The 26,238-nt window shown below is 57.1% G+C and overlaps 2 protein-coding genes across 2 annotated transcripts; one reads left to right on the forward strand and one right to left on the reverse strand.

Moving 5' to 3' along the window:
- Window positions 1–876: 876 nt before the first annotated feature.
- NPAS1 (neuronal PAS domain protein 1) lies at window positions 877–15,354 on the forward strand. The gene is made up of 11 exons (XM_054710702.1): window positions 877–1,042; window positions 1,453–1,688; window positions 8,262–8,335; window positions 8,599–8,688; window positions 10,756–10,921; window positions 12,175–12,290; window positions 12,422–12,579; window positions 12,911–13,017; window positions 13,410–13,557; window positions 14,240–14,334; window positions 14,848–15,354. Exons 1-11 carry the CDS (start codon window positions 921–923, stop codon window positions 15,309–15,311), a joined length of 1,776 nt encoding a protein of 591 aa, XP_054566677.1. The 5' UTR covers window positions 877–920; the 3' UTR covers window positions 15,312–15,354.
- Window positions 15,355–15,545: 191 nt separating this feature from the next.
- Window positions 15,546–17,799, reverse strand: TMEM160 (transmembrane protein 160). Its single transcript, XM_008154434.3, has 3 exons — window positions 17,545–17,799; window positions 16,468–16,560; window positions 15,546–15,913 (listed from the first exon to the last, which is right to left on the reverse strand). The coding sequence occupies exons 1-3, from the start codon at window positions 17,750–17,752 to the stop codon at window positions 15,648–15,650; spliced, it is 567 nt and encodes a 188-aa protein (XP_008152656.1). The 5' UTR covers window positions 17,753–17,799; the 3' UTR covers window positions 15,546–15,647.
- Between the last annotated feature and the right edge of the window lie 8,439 nt (window positions 17,800–26,238).

Below are 26,238 nucleotides of genomic sequence, written 5' to 3' on the forward strand. Positions count from 1 at the left end.
GGGTCCTGAGACCTAGGGGGCGGGGGGTATGGACACCTGGCTGCGGAGGCTCGGGCGGCGCGGGTGCTGGGTGGGGGGAATCCGGACGCCAGTCCTGGAGGAATGGATACCGAACTGAACACGCGCCTGGCTCTCGGGGGTCTGGATCCAGGACACCCGGGCCCGAGCGCTGGGTCTGCCCTGGGTGCGTCCTCGGCGGAGGCGCCGGCCCCTGCGTCGCGGGCCGGGTCCGCACGCTCGGGTCTTCGGGGAGGAAGTTGTGGTTGCGGAGATTTGGTGGCCCGGACACACGGCGCCACCCCAGGGGCTGCGGGGAGGTCCCTGGGCAGACCGTGGGGTGGGGTCCCTGCCCTTTGCCCCTACCTTCTTCGTCCAGCCCGGGAAATCGGCACGCCGCGCTCCGGGGACCGGGACTCCCGGGATGGGCTTGGGGGGCGGGTCCCCGGGCCAGGGGGCTCCGGGGCTAGATGCCCGCGCGCCTGGGCCTGGCAGGCGCCCGCCCCCCGCCGGGCTTGGGCATGCTTGGCACGCAGCGCGCGGGCCGGTCGGATCCGTATGCGCGCCGCGTGCGCCCATTGGTATGCGGGAGCCGGCCCGGCGCGGGCGTGAGGCGGGCGCGCTGGCGGGCGGCGCGGGGGAGGCGGCGGCGGGGCACGTCCTCGCCCTGAGCTTCTCCCGGGCCCGGCAGGGTGAGAGCCGCGGGGCTCCGCAGCGGGGCCTCCAGGGGGAGACCGAGGCACCATCCGGCTCCGGCTCCTTGCTGGCCCCCTGAGCCCCGCGCGGACCTCAGTTTCCCTAGCAGCCCTCTCCCGGGGTCCCCTTCGGACGCAGCGCTGCCTCCGCTTCCTTCCCGCTGCAGGAGACGCGGATCTCGAGTCCCGCAGGCTGCTCCGACCCCGCCTGAGCGAGTCCCCGCGGAGATGGCGGCCCCCTGCCCCAGCAGTGGCGGCGGCGGCGAGGTCAGATGCGGGGCAGGTCGTGGGGGCGGCGTCCCGTGGGACTTTCTGCCGGGGCTCACGGTCAAGGCCCCGCCCGGACCCTGGTGAGCGAAGCCCCGCCCCCCGGCCTGGCCCCGCCCCCGGCCGGGTCCGGGTGGAATTCACACTCGCGTCTGCCCCGTCCCGTGGGGCTAGAATTTCTTGCCCGGAGTTGCTCCACCGTCGTCCTGGAACCCACCCTCCCGCCTGGCGCTCCCGGCCCCTTCCTCGGGATCCAGACCCGCACTCCTCACCCCCCCGCCTCCGCCCCTCCCCCCTGACCCCCCCCCCCCACCTGTCCCCACCGCCGGCCGGTGTAACTTCACACCCGGGTTCTGCCCCCGCCTCCAGAGTTGAATCCGCTTCCAACGCCCCATCCCGTCCCCTAGTTCCCAAAGGCGGGGCTCCCCTCCCCGAGGCCCCGCATCCCCGAACCCCGAACCCCGCTGAGGCTCCCCGCGCGCCTCCCGCCCAGCCTGCAGGCGCAACGCAAGGAGAAGTCCCGCAACGCGGCGCGCTCGCGGCGCGGGAAGGAGAACCTGGAGTTCTTCGAGCTGGCCAAGCTGCTCCCGCTGCCCGGGGCCATCTCCAGCCAGCTGGACAAGGCGTCGGTCGTGCGGCTCTGCGTCACCTACCTCCGCCTGCGCCGCTTCGCCGCGCTCGGGGCGCCGCCCTGGGGGCTGCGAGCCACCGGGCCCCCCGCCGGCCTCGGTGAGTGCGCACGCGCGGGGGTGGCGCGCGGAGGACCCGGGGCGCCCGCCCGCCCGCCCTCGCCCAGCTCCCGGATGCGGAGGGTGCGTGGAGTTTGGAGTCAGACCTTTCGTGGGGTCCCTGTCGGGTGTCTTACTCTCCATGCCTCAGTGTACTCACCTGTGAAACGGGCACACAGGGAGGGAAGGGTTCGGGAATGCTGGCCTCGTCGAGGGCTTGGTGACCCCAGGGGTCAGACTAGGGAATGCAGTTGTTTTATCCGCGGAGATGAGCCATTGTTATCGCAAAGGAGACCCGCAGCTCCGTGAGCGGGTCGGAGGGGACCCAGCCTGGGCCTCCCACCCAGACCTGCGGGGACCCAGGGGGAGCACAAGGCTCCGGGGTCAGAATTCCCAGTTCGAAAGGGACAGGGAGGGACCCGGGCAGGTCCCCGCATCTCTCTGTGCCTCGTTTGTCAAAGGGAATCGTGAGGACACCTCTCCCTGAGGGCTAAGGAGGGGTCAACCAGGTAATGTGTGTAAAGACCGCTGCTGAGGCACAGAGATCACCGCTGCTCGGAGCAATCAGTCACTGTGTGGCCTCTATTGCCGGCTGGGAGCCTGTGGTTTATGGGCACCTACTGTGTGCCTGCGGCTGATCCGCTCTGGGATCCGGCAGGAAACAGACTCGATAGTCCCTGCGCTGGACAGGCCGACGCCCTAGTGGCCAAGACTCGGTAACAAATAGTCAGAGAAACAGAACCGATAATGCATAAATAGAGACTACGTGAAAGGCAGGTACAGAGATGCCTGCTTTTATTATTCTTCAGGCTTTATTGGCAGATACCTACAAGTGTTAGGTTATGACTTCTTTTTAAGCATTACTGCTTTCCTCTAATGACTAGGAGACGGTGAATCGTATTCATCTCAGGTCACAGGGCAGGGCCCCCCAGGCTAATCTCCCACCCCAAAATAAGAGGTGTCCTTAGGGTGGGGTGGGAGGGGGGTGTCTTCAATTCCCCTCCTGCCCCGGTCCCGGAGGAGGGGGGAGAGAAAATAGCATTGATTAAGTTCGCAATAAATCACCATTTAAATTTAAATAATCCAGCTTCGCAGGCGGTAATTAGGCGAATTGACTGGCACCGAGAGAATGCGGCATTAGAGCCTCTGATTACTGTCATTACCGCGAACAACATGTGCGCCCTGGGGATAAACATCTTGCCTATTGTCCCCAGCCCAGGGAGAGAAGTGGGGGGAGAGCCCCACTGAAGCCTAGCACTCCCCCCCCCACCCCCCATTACCTGGGCGGTGGGCGAGTCCTGGCAGGGACTCTGAGCTCACAGCACTGAGCAGGCAGAGCTCCGACCTCATCAGCCCCTGCCTGTACCCCAGAGCTGGTGGGGGAGGAACTGCAGGACTCCCTCTCATACCCCCAACATTAGGAAATTGGGGGCACCTCTGGCCCTACCAGGTCTCCCAACAAGAGGCCAAGCGCCTGCTTCCGTAGTTCAGATGGGTAAACTGAGGATGGCGTGTCAGCAGGAGTCAGAGAACAAAGCATTGAGCCTCCCATTCTCCAAAGGAGGGGGATCCCATGGCCTCCTCAATAATAGAAACAGCCCTGGCTGGTTTGGCTCCATGGATAGGGCGTCGGCCTGCGGACTGAAAGGTCCCGGGTTCGATGCCAGCCAAGGGCATGTGCCTGGGTTGCGGGCTTGATCCCCAGTGGGGGGTGTGCAGAAGGCAGCCAATCAATGATTCCTTCTCATCATTGATGTCTCTACTTCTCTCTCCCTCTCCCTTCCTCTCTGAAATCAATAAAAATAAAAATAACTAAAAGATAAAATAATAGGAATAGTAACAGTAATAATGCAGCACGGGTCAGACCCAGCACTGCCCGCACAGTAACTCGCTCCGTCCTCTCCAAGGCCTGAGGGGGAGGCACCTGCGAGTCCATCTCACAGAAGTAGGAAGAGGCCCAGCTGCTCTGCAGATTACCTTCTCAGCCACCGTACTGGGCATGGCTGTAGGTCTCCAGGGATGAGTCCTCCCTTGCAGCTCTCCGCCTCTCTCTGTGCCTCAGTCTCCCGTCTGTAAAATGAGACAACAGAGGTCAAAGTCTAGTTCGGTGCCTGAGCGTCTGCGGAGAAGACAGCCTTGATTTCAAATCAGCATTGCCCGTCCATTCGACAAGCACCACTGAGCCCTCCCCTGTGCCAGGCACAGTCCTAGGTGCCAGAGACGCAGCAGGGAACAGGACAAAGTCCCCTCGTAATTCCTACGAGGTGGGCCCTCTGTCCCCCACGCCCTGACCTCCTGACCTCGCCTCCTCCTCTCACCTTTTCAACCCCCACTCTCAGCCCCAACACACACACTGGCCGTTCTTCAGAGAAGCTCGTACTGACCTCAGGGCCCTGGCACTTGCTGTGCCCGCCACCAGGAACTCCCTTCCCGCTGAAGGTCCGCTCCTCAGTCAGCCTTCCCTGCCCATCCTGCTAAACATGGCACGGCCCCGCACTCCCTGCCTTCCTCTCCTGCTTTCTTTTCATCGCTCTCTTCGGACACCATACATCTCTCTTATTCATTGTATGTCCCTCCCAGCACCTTGTTCCCTGCGTCTGGGACACAGCAGCCTCATCCCACAGCTGGGTGACTGGAATGGAATGAGGGGAGAAAGAGTGAATCTTTTTTTTTTTTTTTTAATATATTTTATTGATTTTTTACAGAGAGGAGGGGAGAGGGATAGAGAGTTAGAAACATTGATGAGAAACATCGATCAGCTGCCTCCTGCACACCCCCCCACTGGGGATGTGCCTGCAACCAAGGTACATGCCCTTGACCGGAATCGAACCTGGGACCCTTCAGTCCGCAGGCGAGTGAATCTTAGTTCACAAGTCAGGCATGACCTTCGGGCTGAGAGGGAAGGAGGGGAGGGAGCAAGCTCTGAGAAGAGCTGGGAGCGCCTACAGGCAGAGGCGCGGAGGCAGGCTGGTTGGAGGGAGTCTGGAGAGGAGGGAGTGAGGCGGGGAGTGGTCAGCAGGGGCCTGGGCCTGCAGGCCCCCCCACCGGGCTGTGGTGAGGACTTTGTCTGTTACCCCAACTGAGATGGGGGCCATGGTGATGGTGGGTGTGAGTGGGAGCAGGGAGCCCCTTAAGGGGGTGAGTGCAGTGGTCTCGGTGGGAGGTGGGGCACGGGGCCAGGGTGGGGGCTCTGGGGTGACAGGTGGTTGGATTCAGGTGAGGCCGTGAGGGTACAGCCCATAGGACTTACAGAAAATGGATGTGAGTGTGAGAGACAGAGAGGGGTTAAGGGGCAGGGCAAGGAACCACCCCAAAGGGTAGAGGTACACCCCAGGTTATCCATAGTAATACTGATAAGAATAGTGGCAAGACTCAGGGATTAGGCACCTACTGAGTGCCTGGCTCTGTGCTACTTACATGCACAAACCCATTCTGCTCACTCACTGGACCCATTTTACAGATCAGGCTGAGGAAAAGTAGAGGCAGAAATGCCCCCCTCCAGCCCTCAGGCCCACACCCTCTGATTGTGGTGGGTGGTTCCTTCTCTCTGGCCTTGGCCTTCATAGGGAATGAAGTTCCAGCCCTTCTTCCCTCCCTCCACCCCCCCCCCCCCCAGCAATCCCTCCCGACCATTGGGATGGGAAGTGGAGGGGGACTCCTAAGGCCTGGGAGAGGCCTTCATTCCCCCCCAATCTGTAAGGGATGGTGGCAACTGGGACAGTTTTTCTTCTCCAGCAGAATCAGGCTCCAGTAAAAAACAGCAAATGTTTGTTGAATGAGTGAGTGATGGTTGAGGTTTGGACGTGAGGAGAGGGCAAATCTAGGAGTAATGAGGGGGGCAAATCTGGGAGTAACTACTTTGGGGGAGAGAGAAATTGAGGTATTTGGGTGGAGAGGAGGAAACACAGGGGCAGGAGTTGGGGAATTGGAGGGTTTGAGGAGGGAGAGCCTGGGGGTAAGGAAGCCCACTGGTCAGTGATGGGACAGACCCCAGCGCTCCCCATCCCAGGGGACAGCCCCGGTGTTTTGGGGGAACAGCCAGTGGCTGAGCCCTCCCCGCACGCCCGCCCCGCCCCCGTCCCGACGCGCCCATTAACGCTGTTAATTGCAGCCGTTCGGTCTGACCTGGGCTGATCCTCTGAGAGGGAAAATGAAGGAATTAGCAAAAATGACAGGGGAAAATTGCAACAATTAGCAAGCAGCATTGTTCCCGCCTGTCACCCGGCTTGTTCGCGCTGCATCTCGGGGGAGGGGTCCCCGTTAGTCACCCCACCCCCACTCCCAGTTATTGTTCTTGGAGCTCCAGGCAAGGGTGGGAAAAGGATGGAACAGCGCGGGGTTGGGAGAGCGCCTGGGAGGGGGAGGCGTGGCCTAGACCTCCGGGGGCGGGGCTGGGCGGGGGGCTGCGCCCTGATTGGCGGAGGGGCGTGTTTTCGCCGCCTGGTGTTTGGATGGTCTGGAAATAACAATAGTAATCACACTATTAATACTCATTGTGGCTCCGCATTTCCCGGCACCTGCTGTGGGTCAGGCCGTGCGAGGCCCTTTCTAGAAGTTCCTTAAGCTGACTGAAGGCTCAGCCCGCCTGGGAGGGCTGCGCTCTTAGCAAACCCACTTGGCAGAGGAGGAAACTGAGGCACAGAGAGGGGAAGCGACTGGCCCCAGCGCCGCCCCCCCGCCCCCCGCATTGGGCTAGATCCAGACCGGGCCAGTCCCACCCTTGTCAAGCCCTGCAGGGCAGGGGGCATAGCCTCAGGTCCCCTGGCCCGGCACCAGGATGGGGCATGGCCTGAGGTTGCCCAGCCCAGACCGGGGCGGGGGGGTGGGGGGGGTGCCTTGAGGTCCTCCATCAAACCCCGCCAGGTGGGGGACACAGCCTGAGATCCCCTGTCAAGCCCTGCTGGGTGGGGGCATGGCCTCAGGTCCCCTGGCCTGGCACTGGGGTGGGGGTGCAGCCTGAGGTCCCCTAGCCTGACGCCAGGGCAGAGGGTGGGGCCTGAGGTCCCCTGTCAAGCCCCACAGGGGTGGGAGAAGGCGTAGGTCCCTGCTGATTGCTCCTTAAGGCTCCTTATGGGAACTTGGCCTCAGCTGTGGTGCAGCCATCTTTGTGATGGAGTGATGGTCAATTAGCATATTCCCTCTTTATTCGATAGGATAATACTCTAGGGTCTGAATACAGCATGCTTTGTTGATCCATTTGTCAGTTAGCGGACATTTGTTTCCACCTCCGGCTGTGAGGAACAGTGCTGCTGTGAGCATTGATGTACAGGTGTTTGCTAGAGCATGTTTTTGATGCTTTGGGGCATATGCCTACAAGTGGAATCCCTGGGTCAGATGGTAATTCCGTGTTTAACTCACTGAGGACCCACCGAACTGTTTTCCAGAGCAGCTGTGCCATTAACATTCCCACCATCAATGCACGGGGGAGGGCGGGTGTGCAGTTTCTGTGTGTGTGTGTGTGTCTGTCTGTCTGTCTAGCCATCCTAGTGGGTGTGAAGTGGTCTCATTGTGGTTTTGATTTGCATTTTGCTAATGGCTAATGAGTTTAAGCATCTTTTCATGGGCTTATTAGCTATTTGTATCTCTTGCTTGGAGAAATGTCTATTCAGGCCCTTTGCTCATGTTTCAGTTGGGTTGTTGTTGAGTTGTAATGTCCTTTAGATCTCTCTGTACGTTTCTCTGTCCATTACTTGTCTCTCTGTGCCTTTGTCTCTCAATCTCTGCGTGTGCTCTGTTCCTGTCTCTGTGTGTGTGTCTCTTTCTCCTTTTCAGTCTCCTCTCTGCCTCCTTCTCATCCTTCAGGTCTGAGCTCAGCTACTCCCTCCCCCTTCAACAGGCCTCACCACCCTCCTCTTCATTTCACATATCTATGTATTATTATTATTTCTTAAATCCTCACCTGAGGCTATTCTCCCATTTATTTTAGAGAGAGGAGAAGAGAGAGGGAAAGACAGAGAGGAATATCGATGTGAGAGAAACACATCGATTGGTTGCCTCTTGCAAGAGCCCCTACCAGGGTCCGGAGGCCCGGAAGGAGCCTGCAACCAAGGAACGTGCCCTTGACCAGAATCAAACCCGGGACCCTTCAGTCCGCAGGCCGATGCTCTATCCACTGAGCCACACCAGCTAGGGCCCCATAATCTATTTGATTCCTTATAGCACAGATGATAATTCCTTGTTCATTTTTTACTTGTTTATGTGCCATGGCCTGGGTGCGCCCGTGAGGGTAGGACGGGGCTGTCTGGGTCACCCCAGTGTTCCCAACACAGAGCCTGGCCACAGGTGCTCAGAGAGAGTTTGCTGGATGGATGGATGGATGGATGAATGAATCCCTTTCTCTATCCCCTGGTGTCTCTCTGTCTCTCTGTCTGTCCAGCCTACCTCTGCCCCTCTCACTCCTCCCCACATCCCAGGTCTCTCCCCGACAGGGCGGGGGGGCCCCTCAGTACCCCATGATGGCTACAGGACTGGGAGGAAGAGAGGAAATTCATAGCCTGGTTCCCTGGGATCCTTCCCAGAAGGCCAGGGTCGGCCAGACCGCAGGCCCCGGCCTCACCGGTCCCTCTGTCCCCAGCCCCGGGCCGCAGGGGCTCCGTGGCCCTGGTCTCCGAAATCTTCGAGCAGCACCTGGGAGGACACATCTTGCAGGTGAGGCCCCTTCCCTTCCTGCTGCTCCGTGCTGCCACCTGGTGGCCTCCTCGGAGAACAGCACCCTTCTCTCCCGCATCCGTCGCAGGAGAGCACCCGGACTGGGAGGCGCATGCTGGGGCCCCCCTCCCTGCCCCTTCCAGGGCCAGTGAAGCCCCGTCCTCCCCTCCCCAAAAAATAATCCATCCTGGCAGAGATAAGATTTCAGAGCCTCTTACAGAGGCCAGGCCCTCCTCTCCCCCTCCCTGTCTCTCCCCCTCTAGTCCCTGGATGGCTTTGTGTTTGCCTTGAACCAGGAGGGGAAGTTCCTCTACATCTCAGAGACCGTCTCCATTTACCTGGGTCTCTCCCAGGTAAGGACCTCAGCGGCTGCCTGGACTGGCCCAACCGCCATCTCCCTGGGCCGCCCGGGCGTCCCCCTCCTCTCTCCTGATCTCACCATCCCAGCGTGAAAAAGGGACTGGATCCGTGGTTCCCAAAGTGCGTTCCTTGGAACCCCACATGGCATCCAACATGGCTCCTCCTCACAGGCAGAGGAGGGTTATCGGAGTCACGGGTCAAAGGAAAAATAATTTAAAAACAAAACAAGCCCTAGCCGGTTTGGCTCAGTGGATAGAGCGTCGGCCTGCAGACTGAAGGGTCCCGGGTTCCATGCAGGTCAAGGGCACATGCCCAGGTTTCAGGCTCCATCCCCAGTAGGGGGCGTGCAGGAGGCAGCCAATCAACGATGCTCATCATTGGTGTTTCTCCCTCTCCCTTCCTCTCTGAAATCAATAAAAATATTTAAAAACAAAACATAAAGTAACAGGTCAATTTGAAAGAAGCAAATGAGCAGAAGGACCGGTTTGCCGATGAGTGGTGGCCAGATACACCATACTGACCCAAAGTTGTTTCTTCTTCACGTTTTAAAAGATCCCAACAATTTATGTGGGCGGGGCTTGAGGTCTGCGCGCGCTGAAAGGTTTTCTGTGGCGTTTGAAAGCCCCTGTGTCCAGAGTCCTGGCTCCTTGTGGCATCGTAGGCCTCACCGATCCTGTCGACACCAATTGCTACCAACTTTTGTTGTTTTTAGAACGATTTTGGCGGATGGTAAATTTCAACAATTCAGTGCTTTGGCCTCTGTGAGCAGCTTTTTGCGAGTTGTTGCTTTCTGGAGGAGGACGAACCAGAAGGAAGGGGGATATGAACCAGAGAAAGGGAGGGAGGGAGGGAGGGGGAGGAGAGAGAGGGAGGGGGAGGGGAGGCTTGAAGCTGGTGTGGGAAGGGCTGGAGGAGGGGAGGAGTTCAGGGGATGACCCCCAGCCTTGGGGCAGTGGGAGCCACGGGAGGGGTTTTGTTTTCTTTTGAATTGTTGACATTATTACAGATGTCTCTCCCCACCCCCCTTACCCACCTCCACCAGCTCTGGGAGGTGTCTGAGGGGAGGAGGGCCATGGCCGGATGAGTAACCTATGGAGGGTCCCCATTTGAGTGGGGACTGAAGGCCAGACGACCAGTGAGGATGCTGGGGCAGGAACACAGCGGGGAGAAGATGGGCCTGGATTGGGGGAGATGTGGGACTGCTGCGAGATTTGGGGGGGAATTGAATGCAAAAGTCTGCCTGACTCAAATGTCCTCATTCCACTGTTTGTATCTTGAACCCCATTCCTGCTGGGACATCCTGTGATTCATTTCAGGGCACAGCTGTTTGCTGTAAGTTAGAGGCTATGATACCTCCCCACCCCAACTCCCTACACAGCTTCTTTAAATATATATATATATTGATTTCAGAGAGGGGGAGAGAGATAGAAACATCAGTGATGAGAGAGAATCACTGATGGGCTGCCTCCTGCACACTCCCCACTGAGGACCGAGCCCGCAACCTGGGCATGTGCCCTTGACCGGAATCGAACCTGGGACCCTTCAGGCCATATGTTGACGCTCTAACCACTGAGCCAACCTGGCTAGGGCCCTACACAGCTTCTTGGCAGACTAGGCGGGCAGAAAGTCGTTAGTAATCGCTGGCTTTGAAGAGGGAGGAGGGAAGAGCCGAGGTTGGTCTCCTCCTGTACAAATGTTCCTTTTGCCCTGGGCCTGCGCACTGAAGGGTCGAGGTTCAATTCCGATTCCCGGTCAAGGGCACATACCTGGGTTGCTCCATCTAAGGCAACCAAGCGATGAAACTCTCTCACATTGATGTTTCTCTCTCTCCTCCCTTCCTTCCCACTCTAAAAAGTCAATGGGAAAAAATGTCCTCAGGTGAGGGTTTAAAAAAAACTTTAAAAAAATTCTAATAAAAACACAAGATTGGCATGAAGTACTCCTGCCTGTAAGCGAATGAACAGTTGGCCAAACCGGGGAGGGCAGGGAGGAGGGGGGGAGGGCCGCGCAGTGACTGTGCGCACCTTACCCGCCCCTGTATTCCTTTCCTTCGCCGGCAGGTGGAGCTGACGGGCAGTAGCGTCTTCGATTACATCCATCCTGGGGACCACTCAGAGGTCCTGGAGCAACTGGGCCTGCGGACCCGGACCTCCCGGCCCCCCACCTCACCCTCAATCCCCTCCTCTTCCTCCTCTTCCTCCTCGCTCGCTGATACTCCTGAGATCGGTAATTCCAAGGGCCCCCAAAGAATGAGGCCTGAGGCAGGGACAACGGGTGCATTGTATCCAGCGATGTTACATTTAAACAAAACCCGCTCTCCTTTAGAGTTGTGCAAAACAAGTTTTTAGAGTCTAAATTGAGGCAGGAAGACTTGGCTCCCTAAGATTGCCTGAATCCCCAAGATTTTGAGCTTTGGAAAGATCCCTCTGCCAGCCTGTGGGTGACGGGTAAATAACGGTGCGCGGTTATTGGGCGTTTGCATGTGCTGTGCCGCTAAGTACTCAATTTCACTGAATCCTAACCACAATCCCACAGAGCAGGACCTGTTATTCTCTTCGTGTTACAGAGGGGGAAACTGAGGCACGGCACAGCCAGGTTAAGTTGCCTGTCCTAGGTCACAGCTGTAAGTTGAGCTAGATTCCAATCCCGGTTTGTCTGGCTCCAGGATCTAGTATGCTCCTCACCCTTCTTTCCAATGGAAAATTCCATTCCGCGTGGAGGAGGGAGGGTGTTAGATTACCCTGACAGTTCCTTTTAGCTCTGAGGTGCGGAGGGGACGACTGTGAGGTCAACTTTCCTGTAAATAAGATTTTCTAACATGGGGTTTGCTTTGCACCAAAACCATCTGAGTTGTCAGCAGTGATTGCAAGTTTGGGGAGATGTGTGGGGCATGCGGGGGGCTGTGAGGATGTTTGCACCTCAGTTTGAGGCCCAGGGTCATCTGGGTGTGAGCACATTTATGCCTGTACCAGGGGCCTATAGACGAATCGCTCTTTGTGAGTCTTCTCTGTTGCCATCCCCTGATGCCCAGCTCTGTGCTGGGCCGGGCTGGGCACACAGTAGTGACCACAGCCCCAGCCCCACCCTCCAGGGCGCACCGCCCAGTGAAGGAGGTGGCTATGCCCAGCGGGGGCAGGTGCGGTGTAAGCCCCCAGACAGGCTCCGACCTGGGCGGGGGGAGGAGATGGCTGACCTCAGAGGGTGTCAGTGGGACGCAGTTCCTGCCCAAGTGTTGGGTCCCGGGGAGAAGCTGGGCTTCAGCAGCTGCAGGGCGGAAGGACGGGGTCAGAGCTGAGCGTTAGAAAGGCCGCTGCTTGGAGGGAGGTCAGCGCAGCCGCCAAGGAGCTTGTGGAACCGTCAGGCGCGTGGGCCCGAGTGCGGCCCGGCCCGGCCTCTGGCTGCTCTGAAGGCGGCGGGGAGGGGGCGCCTACGTGTGTCTCCTCCTCAGGACCCCACAACTCTCCTTCACCCCGCCCCAGAGGCCAGCCCCACCGAGGCGGCCCCCTCCTCCCGGGCCCAGGAGCGCTCCTTCTTCGTCCGCATGAAATCCACCCTCACCAAGCGCGGCCTGCACGTCAAGGCCTCGGGGTACAAGGTGGGCGTCCTCGCTGCCCGGGGGGCGGGGGGAGGTACGGGGAGAGGAGGGGGAGCTCCCGCACTCCTGCAGGCCCTGCCCCCGCCCAGCGCCTGGGGGTGACAGCGGGAGCCCCCCGCCCCCGCCCGCAGGTCATCCACGTGACCGGCCGCCTCCGGGCCCGCGCCCTGGGCCTCGTGGCCCTCGGCCACACGCTGCCCCCGGCCCCGCTGGCTGAGCTGCCGCTGCACGGACACACGGTCGTCTTCCGGCTCAGCCTGGGGCTCACCATCCTGGCCTGTGAGAGCAGGTACGGGTGGGGCGCACCGCCCCGAGGGGCTGGGCACTGGGGGGCCGCGGGGGGCGGGAGAGCTGCCGAGGGAGAGGGAGAGGGGTAGGCTTGGGGGCGGAGGGCTGTGCCTTCGGGGGTCCGCGCGCTCCCTTCGGGGCGCCCTCGGCAGAGCTTGGCCCCTCCTGGCCCATCTCCCGGCCCCTCGGGTCCCTCCTCGCATCCGCTCCTCCTGCCCCGCGCGGAGGGGCTATGAGACCGTGAGAGGGGACCCTCGGCCGGGTGCCACCTGCCTCCAGAGGAAGAGGGCGACCCCAGGGGACTGCAGAGCCAACGCCCCCTCCACCCTCAGAGTCAGCGAGCACATGGACCTGGGGCCCGCGGAGCTGGTGGGCCGCAGCTGCTACCAGTTTGTCCACGGACAGGACGCCGCCAGGATCCGCCAGAGCCACCTGGACCGTGAGGACCCTCCCCTGCCTGGGCCGCCCCAGGCCTCAGTCCCCGCTCCCCAGAAGTCCTGCCTCGGGGTGATCGCGGTCCCTCCCCTCCCGATACCAGCTCCAGGGGCTCAGCTCAGCGCAGAAGCGCAGCAGGGAGCCCCGAGCGGGGGCCGGCGCGGTGGGGGCGGGTTGGCGGCGGCCTCTGACCCACCCCAGCACCGGTGCTGCCTTCTGACGGGCTGACCCCTCTGTGTATGGCCCTTCTCTTCCCCCACTGTCTCATCCTTCCTGTTCCCCATCTTTCCCTGCCCCGCCTGTGTCTCCTCTGCCCACCTGCCTCATCTCCCTCCGCCTGCCTGTCCTGCTGTCTGTCTCCATCCCTCTGGCCCCTCCGGCCCGGGCTGGGCCCAGTGCTGGACAAGGGCCAGGTGGTGACCGGCTACTACCGCTGGCTGCAGCGCGCGGGGGGCTTCGTGTGGCTGCAGTCCGTGGCCACCGTGGCTGTGAGCGGGAAGAGCCCGGGGGAGCGCCACGTGCTCTGGGTCAGCTACGTGCTCAGGTGAGGGCTGCAGCGCCCGTCCCACAGGGCTGGGCCCACAGAGAGGGCTTCCAGAAGGGGACGGGGACAGGGAGCAGAGGGCTGGAAGCGGGGTGTCCTTGCTGCAGGAAGCAGCGGAATGGGGCGCGGACGACAGTGAGGCCGGTCTGAGGCGACCGCAGGGCCAGGCTGAGGGCCTGGACCTGATCCTGGGGCACTGGGGAGCCATGGCGGGGTTAGAGCTGGAGAGGGTCACAGCCCACCCTGCTTTGGGGAAAGCCCCCCCCCCCCCCGGCAATGGCTGCTGTGAAGAGGGGGGCAGCTGGGGCAGGTGCAGGGAAAGGCCAGGCCATGCAGGTGAGGAGGTGGCCACGCCTCGGTCTTTGCTGGGCCCGGACCCGCCCCAGAGGGGCAGCAGTTCCGCAGGAAGACACAGGAGCAGCAGGAGCCTGGGGGACACCTCGGAGTGACATCCAGGGGCCGCACCCGTGTGGCCTCGGGGTGGGGCCACGCTGGGCCACAAGCCAACTTGGCGTCTGGGGTCCCGTCACGAGGCCTGAGTGCTTTGGGGTGGAGACGCTATACTCACTGGGGCGGGGCGTTCTGCACTCAGATGGGGAGGGGGAGTCTACACCCACAAGCCTGGGGGGGCAGGGGCGTGTGCCCTCACCCAGGAACCTGGCTCCACCCCGTCTCCTCGCAGCCAAGCGGAGGGTGGCCACACACCTCTGGACGCCTTCCAGCTTCCAGCCGGCGCGGCCCGTGAGGACGCATCCAGCCCCGAGCCGGAACCCGCCGGTGAGCCCCCTCCCACCGACCCTGGAGGCTCCCAGGGACCCCTGGCACCCGGACTGTCCAGCACAGAAGCCACTAGCCACAGAGGGCTGGCTGCTTGCGTTAAAACTGAAAATTCGGGTTCTCAGTCACACTCGCCACAAGACAAGCATCTGTAGCCCGCGGCCCATGCGTTGTATGGTGTAGACACGGCGCATCCTCGTACCCAGGACAATTGCTAGCCCCGGGCTAGCCCAGGGCTTCCCAGTCTCCGCTCCACTGCCCTTAGGAACCAGGCGACCTTTGCTTGGGGGCTTCCTGTGCATTGTGGGGTCCTCCACAGCATCCCTGACCTCTCTCCACTGGATGCCAGGAGCACCCTCCTCCCCGGTTGCGACAACCAAAGTCTCCAGACAGAGCCCGGTGTCCGTCCCCTGGGGGGAACGCGCCCAGCGGAGACCCACCGCGTCTTCCCACGGATGGCCAGACCGAGGGCTGGGCGCGCACACCCACAGCGCCCTTCCCATCTCCTTCTAGAGCCAGCGCCTCCAGTGCGAGGGAAGCAGGCTGCCCCCCCAGACGAGGAGGAGGCCCCCCAGACCCAGGGCAAGTGCATCAAAGTGGAGCCCGGCCGTGGGGACACGAAAGACCCGGAGGACAGCGGAGACGAGGAGCCAGCAGGCCACCCAGCCCCGCCACGGCGCGAGTTCACGTCTGTCATCCGGGCGGGGGCCCAGAAGCAGGACCTCGTGCGGCCGTGGGGCCTGGTGCCTCCTGGGGACGCCTCACCTTCCCTGCTCCACGCGGGCTTCCTGCCCCCCGTCGTGCGGGGCCTGTGCACGCCCAGCACCATCCGCTACGGCCCCACGGAGCTGGGCCTCATGTACCCACACCTGCAGAGGCTGGGCCCAGGCCCCCCCTTCCCGGAGGCCTTCTACCCACCCCTGGGCCTGCCCTACCCGGGGCCCACGGGCACCAGGGTGCAGCGGAAGGGGGACTGATGACCAGGAGAGCCTCCTGCAGAGCTGGACCCTGGGGGGTGGGTGCAGGCCCTAAGGGGTGGGGGACAGGGCTCTCAGACCATCAGCGCTCTTTAAGAATTAAAGACCTGCTCCCCATCTGTGGCTTGGTCTCTGAGGGCTGTGGAGCCCCTCTCTCCTTCCTCCCACCCCTTCCCTCAGCCCTCCACCCCCCCGCAGGCCCAGCCTGCCCGTCACAGGAACCACCACTTGGAGGAAGGGAAGGGTCAGGTTTAATGTCCTGGTCCTTGGACCCTGGCCCCAGTCTGAAGCAGCTTCAGGCCTCAGGTCCTTGGTCCTTCCCCCTGGCCCTGCTGCTCACTCCGGCGGTGGTCGTCCCGCTTCATCCGGGCCTTCCGCAGCGGCCGTCCCATCGTCCTCAGGCACCAGTTCCACGTCCAGCTCCAGCTGGCCCATGTAGAGGCCGACAGCGCAGGCCCAGAGCAGGCCCGCGGCCAGCACGGCACCCACGCCTGCAGCCGCGCCCCCCAGCGAGAGCTGCATAGGTCCCCGCAGCGATGCCAGGCCCACCACGTAGGAGGCGCCGCCCCACACCACGCACAGGCCACCCAGCAGGAAGAAGCCTGTGGGAGAGGGCGGAAGCCAGGATCAATGAAGGGGAGGCCTGGGGTCCCGGGTGGGGGATGGGGGACTAGGAAGGAAGGCCGAGGGGGAGGCAGATCCTGGAGACAGGGCGTCAGGGGACTGAGGTGGACTCAGAGTGGGATGGGCAAACTCAAGGGCAGAGCAGGGGTCAGGGGTAGTACAGAGCCACGGCACTGGGCGTGAGACGGTAGCAGAGGGGTGCCAAGGGCTTGCAGGTGGCGTCCAGGATCAGAGGAAGGGTGGGAGCAAAGACAGAGTTGGAGGGGCAGGGGCTGCGACTAGAACCCTCGTCTTTGTTGAGAAGCCAGACTGGAGGGGCAGACCCACAACCATGCCCTGGACCACCCACTCTGATGGGCAGTGGGGTGGGTGGGAGGTGGACACAGTGAGGGTGAGATGGCTTCTGGTGGGGGAAGAATGAGGGGTTCTATACTTACTATTGGGGCGATGGGGCAGGAGGGAATCTACACTCACCAGTGTTGGGGGGGCATTTACACTCCCTGGTGGAGCAAGAGCGGGGGTCTGCACTCACCATAGGCAGCTTCCCGACCCATGTCACTCTGCATGAAGGAGATGACCCCGATGCCGGATGCCAGGAGGCCATTTCGAAACCAGGAGAGGAAGGCTTGGAGGGACGGGGGAGATGGGAGAGAGTCAGCACCAGCCAAACCCTGCCCCCAAAGTGCCTCAGCCCAGACAGTCAAACTGAGGGGCTTGTCATTCCACCACCCCATCCTGCTCCAAATTCCCACCATGACTTGGCAGCCTCGGGCCCCCCCCCCCCACAATAACCTTATTCCCCATATCTGAATCCCGCTTCCCCAAACTCTGCAATACCGAATATTCAAGACAGTCTGCAAAATCTGCAGGATCTGGAACCAAAATTGCAGAACCTAAATCTGAGGACAGGAAGACCCCGAGATGTCATCTTGGTCAGCCCCCACCCATGAGCTGCCCTCTCACTTCTTTCTCAGACCGCCGGACACAAACTGTTCCCCGACCCAGGCTTGATGGCTTTCACATCCTCGTGTAGTGCTAACAGGCTACAAACTCCCCATCCCTACATCCTCTCAGCCCGGGCCTCTCCCAGGCTGGCACGAGGCCCCGCCCCCTGCAGCCTGGATCACCTCGCCCTCCAATCAGCCCATAGCTATCTTTCTATTGGTTGCCCCTCCTCCAATCAGGAACTTCCCCCTCTTCAGTATCGATCCACACTCCCGCCTTAGGCGGGGTGGTCCCCTCTTCGATGCGAACTGGCCCCTCCATCGCGGACCCCTCGGTAGACACTCCCCCGACCTTGGCCTTCTTTGGCGGCCTCTCTCGTCCCGACAGCACAATTTCATCCGGATGCCCGTCCTAGCCCGCCCGGCCTCTCCGATCCCCACTGCACCCCACTGCCCCGTCCCACCCACAAGCCCTTCTCCTATGCGGACACACTGCGCTCTGCAGCCAGCGCTTCCCTGCGCGTACACGGAAGCCTTCTCCCTCCCGAGTCCGGGCCCAGTCTCCAGCAGAAGCCCCACCCGCTCTCCCACTCGCGCGCGGACAGCCTGTCCATCCCGACCCCCGTCCGTCTGCAGCCGGCCGACCCTCGCCCCAGCCTGCCAACCTGTCTCGTGAGCCTTCCGGAGGAGCCAGGCGTCCGCGCGGTCCAGCTCGGACACGGGGGGCGGCGAAGCCCCGGCGCGGGGGCCGTGACCAGGGGCGAAGGACCCCCGGGCGCCCCCGCTCCGGGGCCGCGGAGGCGGCAGCGGCAGCCCCCGGAAGTGTATTCGGGCCAGGCGGGCGGCCCGAGCCCACCACCAGCCGCCTCCCATGGTTCGCACTACGACCGCCGCTCAGCGCTCCGCCTCACAAGCCGCCCGTAGGCTAAAATACACGTCAATCACACTTAGAGGTTCATCGATTCGCTGTTCGCATGTCACTGAGGCCCACTGCGCACCGTCCATTGGTCAGAATGGCAGCAATTCCCTCCTCTCTCATCTGTGCCGGTACTAGGCGTCCCACCTTGCTTCAGCTGCTGGACTAGGAATCCCAGCGATCACTGTGCCGGGGGAAGGCGGGTCTTCAGAAGCTGGAGGCGCAATGTCTGCCGGGACTGGTAGTTTTTGTTGATAATTTTAATTCCTATAGCCAAAATCCCAAAACTCTTAATATAGAACTTTTGCAAAATCTCGAAGAGCCCAGAGGAGAAAGTGCAATTCACCATAAATCCCACCAAGGAGCGGTTACTGCTATATTTTGTTATAGTCCTGTGGAGTCTTTTTTCTATGCAGATGTAAAATAAGATGCCCTTCAATAAATAATTTTTTTTCACATAACAATAAATCAGTGGTATTGATTATTGTTCCACAGCGTAATTTTAAAAGACATATTTATTTTGAATATGGGACAAGATGCAAAAGTTACAAAAACGTCTGATGAAAAGTAATTAGCGGCCTTGGTCAGATAGCTCAGTTAGTTAGAGTGTCCTTCCCATACATTAAGGTTGTGGGTTTGATCCCGGGCCAGGGCATATACAGGAATCAACCACTGAACGTGTAAATAAGTGGAACAACAAATTGATGTTTCTCTCTCTTACATCAATACATTTTTTAAAAAAAGTAATTCCCACCCTGTGCCCCAGCCAGCCAGTTCCCACTGTGTCCCACAAAATCAAGTTTAATGGTTCATACTGATGCATTATAAGTGATCCCAGGGCCTAGGCAGTTTCCAGACTTCCCTGCTATAAGCCATTGTAGTTTCCTTGTAGGTGTAAGCCTATGCCGGAGCCAGGAGGGACCCGCTCTCACTGTCAAACTTCAGCCTCCAGCTTCTGCCTCTGGGTCCACACAAGTCTTTATATATCTCCTGTTGACCTTAAAAATAAAACAGTCATTTTTGTTTTGTTTTGTTTTTATCAGCAAAAATGGGTTTATCCGGGAATAGCAAAGAATTGCAATTTGGGCAAGCAAGTTATACAAAAACCATAGGCAAGTCCAACAAAGGAGAGAAACATTATTTAAGAAAAAAAGGAAGAGGTTGGGAAATCCATTGGAGAAAAAGGAGAGTTCAGGGAGATGACGTTTCTCATTGGCTGAGCTGATGGGGTAGTCAATTTCTCCTAGGAGATGCAATGTACATATTTTCCTGTTGGGGCTTATAACTGACTAGAGGCCCCGTGCACAAAATTCGTGCATGGGTAGGGTCCCTAGGCCTGGCCTGTGATCAAGGCGGGGCGTCCGCCGCCACCCACCCCTGGTGTCCAGTTCCCCATCGGGTAATCGGGGCCTGCGGGCTGGGGGCAGCTCCTGCATTGAGCATCTGCCCCCTGGTGGTCAGTGCATGTCATAGCCAACCGGTTGTTTTGCCGTCTGGTGGATTTGCATATTATGCTTTTATATATATAGATGATTCTTTCCTGTTGACTTTTTTTTCCTGCTTGGTCCTGTCTGTAACTGACAATTCTTCCTGTAATTGACATCAAGTGGTACTGTGTGAGAGCTCCCCCTTCTGGCCTCCCAACCTAATTTGTTAGGTTTTCTTTTATTAATGTTCACAGTCCTTACTACACTGTCATAATGATCTCTATACTTATCTGTCTCTGCCATCAGTCTATCAGCTTCCGATGGACATAGTTCTTTTTTAAAAAATGTATTTTTATTGATTCAGAGAGGAAGGGAGAGGGAGAGAGAGATAGAGACATCAATGATGAGAGAGAATCATCAATCAGCTGCCTCCTGCACACCCCACACTGGAGATTGAGCTCACAACCCGGGCATGTGCCCTGACCAGGAATCGAACTGCAACCTCCTGGTTCATAGGTCGACACTCAACCACTGAGCCACACCTGCTGGGCTGGACTTAGTTTTTGATTGGCCATCTCCATGTCCCCCAACTCAATATAGGTAGAGGACTTGGACATTCACTAATGGTTTTGTGTGTGTGTGTGTGTGTGTGTGCGCGCCAGGAATTGTGCTGGGCATGCTATGTACATGTCATGTAATCCTCATTGTAACTCTAGGAGTTAAGGGTTAGAATATTCTCTCTGTTACAGAGGAAAACGAGGTTCCGAGAAGTGAGATAATAAAAGTTAATGTTCACTGCGCACTAGCCAAGTGTCGGACTCTGCTCTTGCTTTACATGGTACTCTCATTAAATCCTCAGACCAACGCTAAGCGACATGTACTATTCTTTTTATATATATATATATTTATTGATTTTTTTACAGAGAGGAAGAGAGAGTCAGAAACGTCAATGAGAGAGAAACACCAATCAGCCGCCTCCTGCACACCCCCCACCGGATATGTGCCCGCAACCAAGGTACATGCCCTTGACCAGAATCGAACCTGGGACCCCTGAGTCCGCAGGCCGACGCTCTATCCACTGAGCCAAACCGGTTAGGGCGACATGTACTATTCGTATCCCCACTTTACAGAGGAGGAAGACAAAGGGTAAATCGATTGCCTTAACCTTTTGCACTCAGGTGTCGAGTGTGACTCGACACGGTTAGCATCGGTAGCAGCTCGTATGTCAAATTGTATTGAATGTATCAATAATTTGAAATATAAAAAAATCCAAATAAATAAGTTTGTATGAAAAGAAACTCCAGTTTTTTATTCTACTGCCGCGCTTTGTAAAATCTGGGATATTTAAAAAATTAAATCCCGAGTAGAATAAAGGAATCGAGGAAAAAGCAAGCGAGTGCAAAGGGTTAAATCACACTGCTAATTAGGTAAGTCCAATGCTACACTACTAGCCACCATGCCATGCAGCTTAAACTCATTCATTCCTTTTTTTTTTTTTTACAACATAGATAAATCTTTTTTAAAATTTTATTTTATATTCTTATTGACTTCAGAAAGGAAGGGAGAGGGAGAGAGAGATAGAAACATCAATGATGAGAGAGAATCATTGATCGGCTGCCTCTTGCACGCCCCCTACTGGGGATTGAGCCCGCAACCCAGGCATGTGCCCTTGACCGGAATCAAACCCAAGATCCTTCAATCCACTGAGCCAAACCAGCTAGGGCTCATTCATTCTCTCATTCAACAAATATTTACTGAGTACTTGCTTCCTATCTGCATCATGCTGCACACTAGGTATAAATCAGTAAACAAAACGGACAAAGTTCTCTTCCCGAAAGTTCCTCAATGTGATAAAGAGCATTTACAAACAAGTCCACAGCCAGTATCATTCTTAGTGAGGACGTATTGCCTGCTTTCCCCTTAAGACTGGAAACAAAGCGAGGATTGCCACTCTCAGAATTTCTAATCAACCATGTGCCCTGACCGGGAATCGAACGGGCGACCTCGGGTGCATGGGACCACAGCCAACCAACTGAGCCACACAGGCAGGGCCAGCGCTGATCATCTCGACTCTCCAAAGCCACTCCATTCCGTTCCTGGGCCCGTGCAGAGGCAGCCGGAGGGATGTGAGCAGTGGGCAGGCAATGTTCAGCTTCTCTGTGAAGGTCACGCTGCCCCCTGGGGACGGTGGCTGTGGCAGGGACAGATGGGAACCTTGAAAATGAGCAGGTGACCCTGTCAACAGCTCTCTCCCCCTCTCCATTCCCAGCCCAGGTCGTGCCGTCTTTCCCTGGGCAGCTGAAGTCAGCTCCTCCCTGGTCTCGAGTCCTCGGAGTAGCTTCTCTGTTACTAATTCAGGAAATGTTTATCGAGTATCTACAATGTACCAAGCTCTGCTTGACACTACAGATACAGCAGTGAGCAGAACACACACGCAAAATGATGTGTGCCGGCCTGTGGACATGACGCTATCGGGGAAGAGGGACAAAGAAGAAATTAGCGTAAAAATCCGGGCGCTGGCCGGTGTGTCCAATGGTTAGAGTGTCGTCCCAATACGCCAAGGACGTGGGTTCTATCCCTGATCAAGGAACAAACGAGAAGCAACCAATGAATACGTAAATAAGGACAACAAATCGATCTCTCTCTCTCTTTCTGTCCCTTTCTCTCTCTAAAATCCATAAATAACAATAAGCCCTAGCCAGTTTGGCTCAGTGGATGGAGGGTTGGGCTGTGGACTGAAGGGTCCCGGGGTTCTATTCCGGTCAAGGGCACATGCCCAGGTTGTGGGCTCGATCCTCAGTAGGAGGTGTGCAGGAGGCAGCCAATCAATGATTCTCTCTCCTCATTGATGTTTCTATCTCTCTCCCTCTCCCTTTCCCTTCCTCTCTGAAATAAATAAAAATATATTTTTTAAAATAAATAACAATTGAAAAAAAATAACAATTGCCCTAACTGGTTTGGCTCAGTGGATAGAGGGTCGGCCTGCAGACTGAAGGGTCCTAGGTTCGATTCCAGTCAAGGGCATGTACCTTGGTTGTGGGCACATCCCCAGGTAGGGGGTGTGCAGGAGGCAGCTGATCGATGTTTCTCTCTCATCGATGTTTCTAACTCTCTATCCCCCTCCCTTCCTCTCTGTAAAAAAAAAAAAAAAAAAAAAAAAAAAATCAATAAAAATATATTTTAAAATAAATAACAATAAAAAAATCTGTAAAGTGTTAAGTCCATAAAGAATATAAAGTAAGGCCCTAGTCGGTTTGGGATAGAGCGTCGACCCGAGGACTGAAGGGTCCTGGGTTCGATTCTGGTCAAGGGCACGTACCTTGGTTGCAGGTTCCCCGGCCCTGGTCGTGGTGCGTGCAGGAGGCAACCAATCGACGTGTCTCTCTCACATCGATGTTTCTCTGTCTCTCCCTCTCCCTTCCACTCACTCTAAATTCAATGGAAAAATATCCTCCATGAGGATTAGCAAAAAGGAAAGGAAAGGAAAGGAAAGGAAAGGAAAGGAAAGGAAAGGAAAGGAAAGGAAAGGAAAGGAAAGGAAAGGAAAGGAAAGGAAAGGAAAGGAAAGGAAAGGAAAGGAAAGGAAAGGAAAGGAGGAAAGGAAAGGAAAGGAAAGGAAAAGGAAGGGAAGGGAAGGGAAGGGAAGGGAAGGAAGGGAAGGGAAGGGAAGGGAAGGGAAAGGGAAGGAAGGGAAGGGAAGGAAAGGAAAGGAAAGGAAAGGAAAGGAAAGGAAAGGAAAGGAAAGGAAAGGAAAGGAAAGGAAAGGAAAGGAAAGGAAAGGAAAGGAAAGGAAAGGAAGTGGGTGATGCGGTTGAGAATGAGAAAGCCAGACCGCCCGCCTGCAGCGATCCCAGTGCAGCTCACACTGGCGCCCCTCCCCCGCAGCAGTCTGGGCGGGTCAGCGTGAGCGAGGACTACTGTGGGAGTGACAGAGTGCGGCCCCCAGCCCGTCAAGTCTTCAGATGACTGCTGCCTGGCCCAAACCTCGGGAGCGACCAGAGGCAGAGGCGCTCGCTAAGCCGCTCCTGGGGGACTCCTGACCCACACAAACTGTGATACACTCACACGTGTTTGTTGTTTTGAGCCACTAGGCTTGGAGGGTGTGACACGTGAGCAGCAACCTGGGTGACAAGGACCTTTCAGTCCACAGGCCGACACTCTATCCACTGAGCAAACCTGTCCAGGGCTGATGTAGCTCTTTAGAACATGGTGCTGACTGCTCGGTGGAAAACTAGCAGCCACGGGATGTTTTTAAATATATTTTTATTGATTTCAGAGAGGAAGGGAGAGGCCGAGAGAGGTAGATGAGAGAGAATCATTGATTGGCTGCCTCCTGCAGGCCCCCTACTGGGGATCGAGCCCATAACCCAAGCATGTGCCCTTGACCAGAATCGAACCTGGGACCCTTCAGTCCGCAGGCCGACGCTCTACCCACTGAGCCAAACCAGCCAGGGCAACCACGGGATGTTTTAAATGAGTATCCAGTGATGTCTCCCCGTAAACCCTTCAGCAGCTCTCCACCCTGCTGGCCCAGGCCCCTGCCCCCTGCCCCTTCCTCTCCCTGGGAGAGCTTGCATTTTATGGAGGGGGCTACAGGTTAGAGAGCTAGGGAGGGGCTGCACTTGGGGGGGGAGTTCAGTGGGCTGCCCTGGATGTTCGCCTGCCTGCTGGCAACGAATGCTAAGCATTAAATGCGATTAAGTGGAAACTGAAAATATTTGAGACACATTGTTCACATTCTTGGCTGGTGAAATGGTGTACGCGGAGAGGAGGGGGGAATGGAATGTCAGACAGGGTCAGGGCAGAGAAAACAAACCCTCCTTAAAGAGACAGATCTTACCGCTGGCTGGATGCTTCCACCGCAGATCATCAGGAGCCTGAGCAAAAGACTAATGCTCAGTCCGTGCCAGGCCACGCAGTCAGCCTCTGACCAGGCATTGGTATTCTTTTCCAATGAATATATTTAATTATTTGCCACGAGAAGGAAATGCTAATGATGGAGATGTCAGCTGACAAAGTTCAGTGGTTGAGTGCCAACCTGTGAACCAGGAGGTCATGGTTCAATTCCCGGTCAGGGCACATGCCTGGGTTGCGAGCTCGATCCCCACTGGGAGGCGTGCAGGAAGCAGCCGATCAATGATTCTCTCTCATCATTGATGTTTCTGTCTCTCGCTCCCTCTCCCTTCCTCTCTGAAATCAATAATATATTTATATATATCCTGAGCTGGCACGGCCATGGCATACTCAGCCCCACATTGGGCGCCATATGTGCTGAGCCAGCTCAGCCAGGTTTGGTGAGCCTGAGTGGGGGTGGTGAAGGATCGAGAAAAGACATACAAGAGAAGAAAGCTGGGTCTGGGTGGGATGGTGTCCTCTCTGATGGAGAGCTAGCAACAATGCCACAGCCTGAAAGCCGTGTCTTTATTTTATAGCCAGATTCCACACACCAAAGTAAGGGCTTGGTCAAGATGTTTACAACATTCTCCTGGGTTTTGAATCTACTCAATTACATGCACCTGAACTCTATCAAGCCCATATCACTCAGCCATGTGGGACCACAGGTTCAGACAATAAGATCAAGCTTACAACCATAGCCTTTGGCTATCATTGTGCTGGGAGGGATTTGCCCTCCAAGCTGGGACTTGCACGTGGCTTTTCCACGAGAGGACCGTGCCCTCTCATCAGTCCGAGGCTTGAACCTGTCCAAGCACTTTGCCGCTCTCCATATATATTTATATATCTACTAGAGGCCTGATGAATGAAGATTCGTGCAAGAATGGGCCTTCCTTTCCCTGGCTGCCAGCACCGCCTTCGCTCAGGCCAGAGCTGCCTTTTCTCACTGGCCCAGAGCCTTTCCGCCTTCCCACACTGTCCAGAGGCCCAGAGCAGCTGGGGTGGTACAGAACGCCTGCGTTGTCTCCATGGCCGCTTGGCGCCTGTGTATGCAAATTAACTCACCTACTTTGTTGGGTTAATTTGCATACTCACTCCTGATTGGTTGGTGGGTGTCGTGAAGGCACAGTCAATTTGCATCTTACTCTTTTATTAGTGTAGATAAAAGAAAGGTCACTCTGGCCACCTTTTATTTTATTTTATTTTTCATTTTTTTATTAAGGTATTATATGTGTACATATCTTACCATTCCCCCCCGCCCCACTCCCATACATGCCCTCACCCCCCCAGTGTTTTGTGTCCATTGGTTATGCTTATATGCATGCATACAAGTCCTTCAGTTGATCTCTTATTTCCCCCAGCTCTCCCTAACCTTCCCGCTGTCACTCTGGCCACCTTTTAAAAAAAAGAATATATACATATATATTTTTAAAATTTTTAGTTATTGATTTGAGAGAAACATCAATGTGTTGTTCCACTTATTTATGCATTCATTGATTGATTCTTGTATGTGTCCTGACCGGGAGATTGAACCTGCAACCTTGGCATCGAATGATTCTCTAACCAACTGAGCTACCGGGCCAGGGCCTAAAAGAATATATTTTTATCAAGAGCTCACCAGATGTCAGGATGGTTCCAACAACTGTGAACACAACACTGCACCAAAGAGATCAACAACCAGCTTCTGTGGCGGGACGTTTTGGAGTATGACGGGAAGGACAATGCCCAGTTGTCACCCACAGATCAGGCCTTGATTCAGGCTGTCCTTGAACTCCTTCAGCGGAAGTCTGACATTTTGTGCTCACGGTCGCTCATTCCTCCCCCTCTGTTTGACCCTGAACAAACTGTGCTGAGGCTGCTCTCCTCCCCAGCCTGCGCCAGGCGGCTCCCCCAACTCCTAACCAGCCCTGAACTGAAACCTGCCGGGTCAGTTCCTCCAGAGTTTCCTGTGAACCACCCTAGTCAGTTACTTAACTTCCCCAACTTACTCTTCCTGCAAACCCCTCTCACCACAGAGAAGCAGCGCCCGTTTCTGCTTGATTGTGAGATGCTTGCGGGTATCTGAGAAGGAGCCTGCTCCCCAAGCAATGGTCTTTTTGAATAAAATTTCTTTTTATCTTAGT

Source organism: Eptesicus fuscus, chromosome 21, assembly GCF_027574615.1.
Source record: "Eptesicus fuscus isolate TK198812 chromosome 21, DD_ASM_mEF_20220401, whole genome shotgun sequence".
Taxonomy (NCBI): domain Eukaryota; kingdom Metazoa; phylum Chordata; class Mammalia; order Chiroptera; family Vespertilionidae; genus Eptesicus; species Eptesicus fuscus.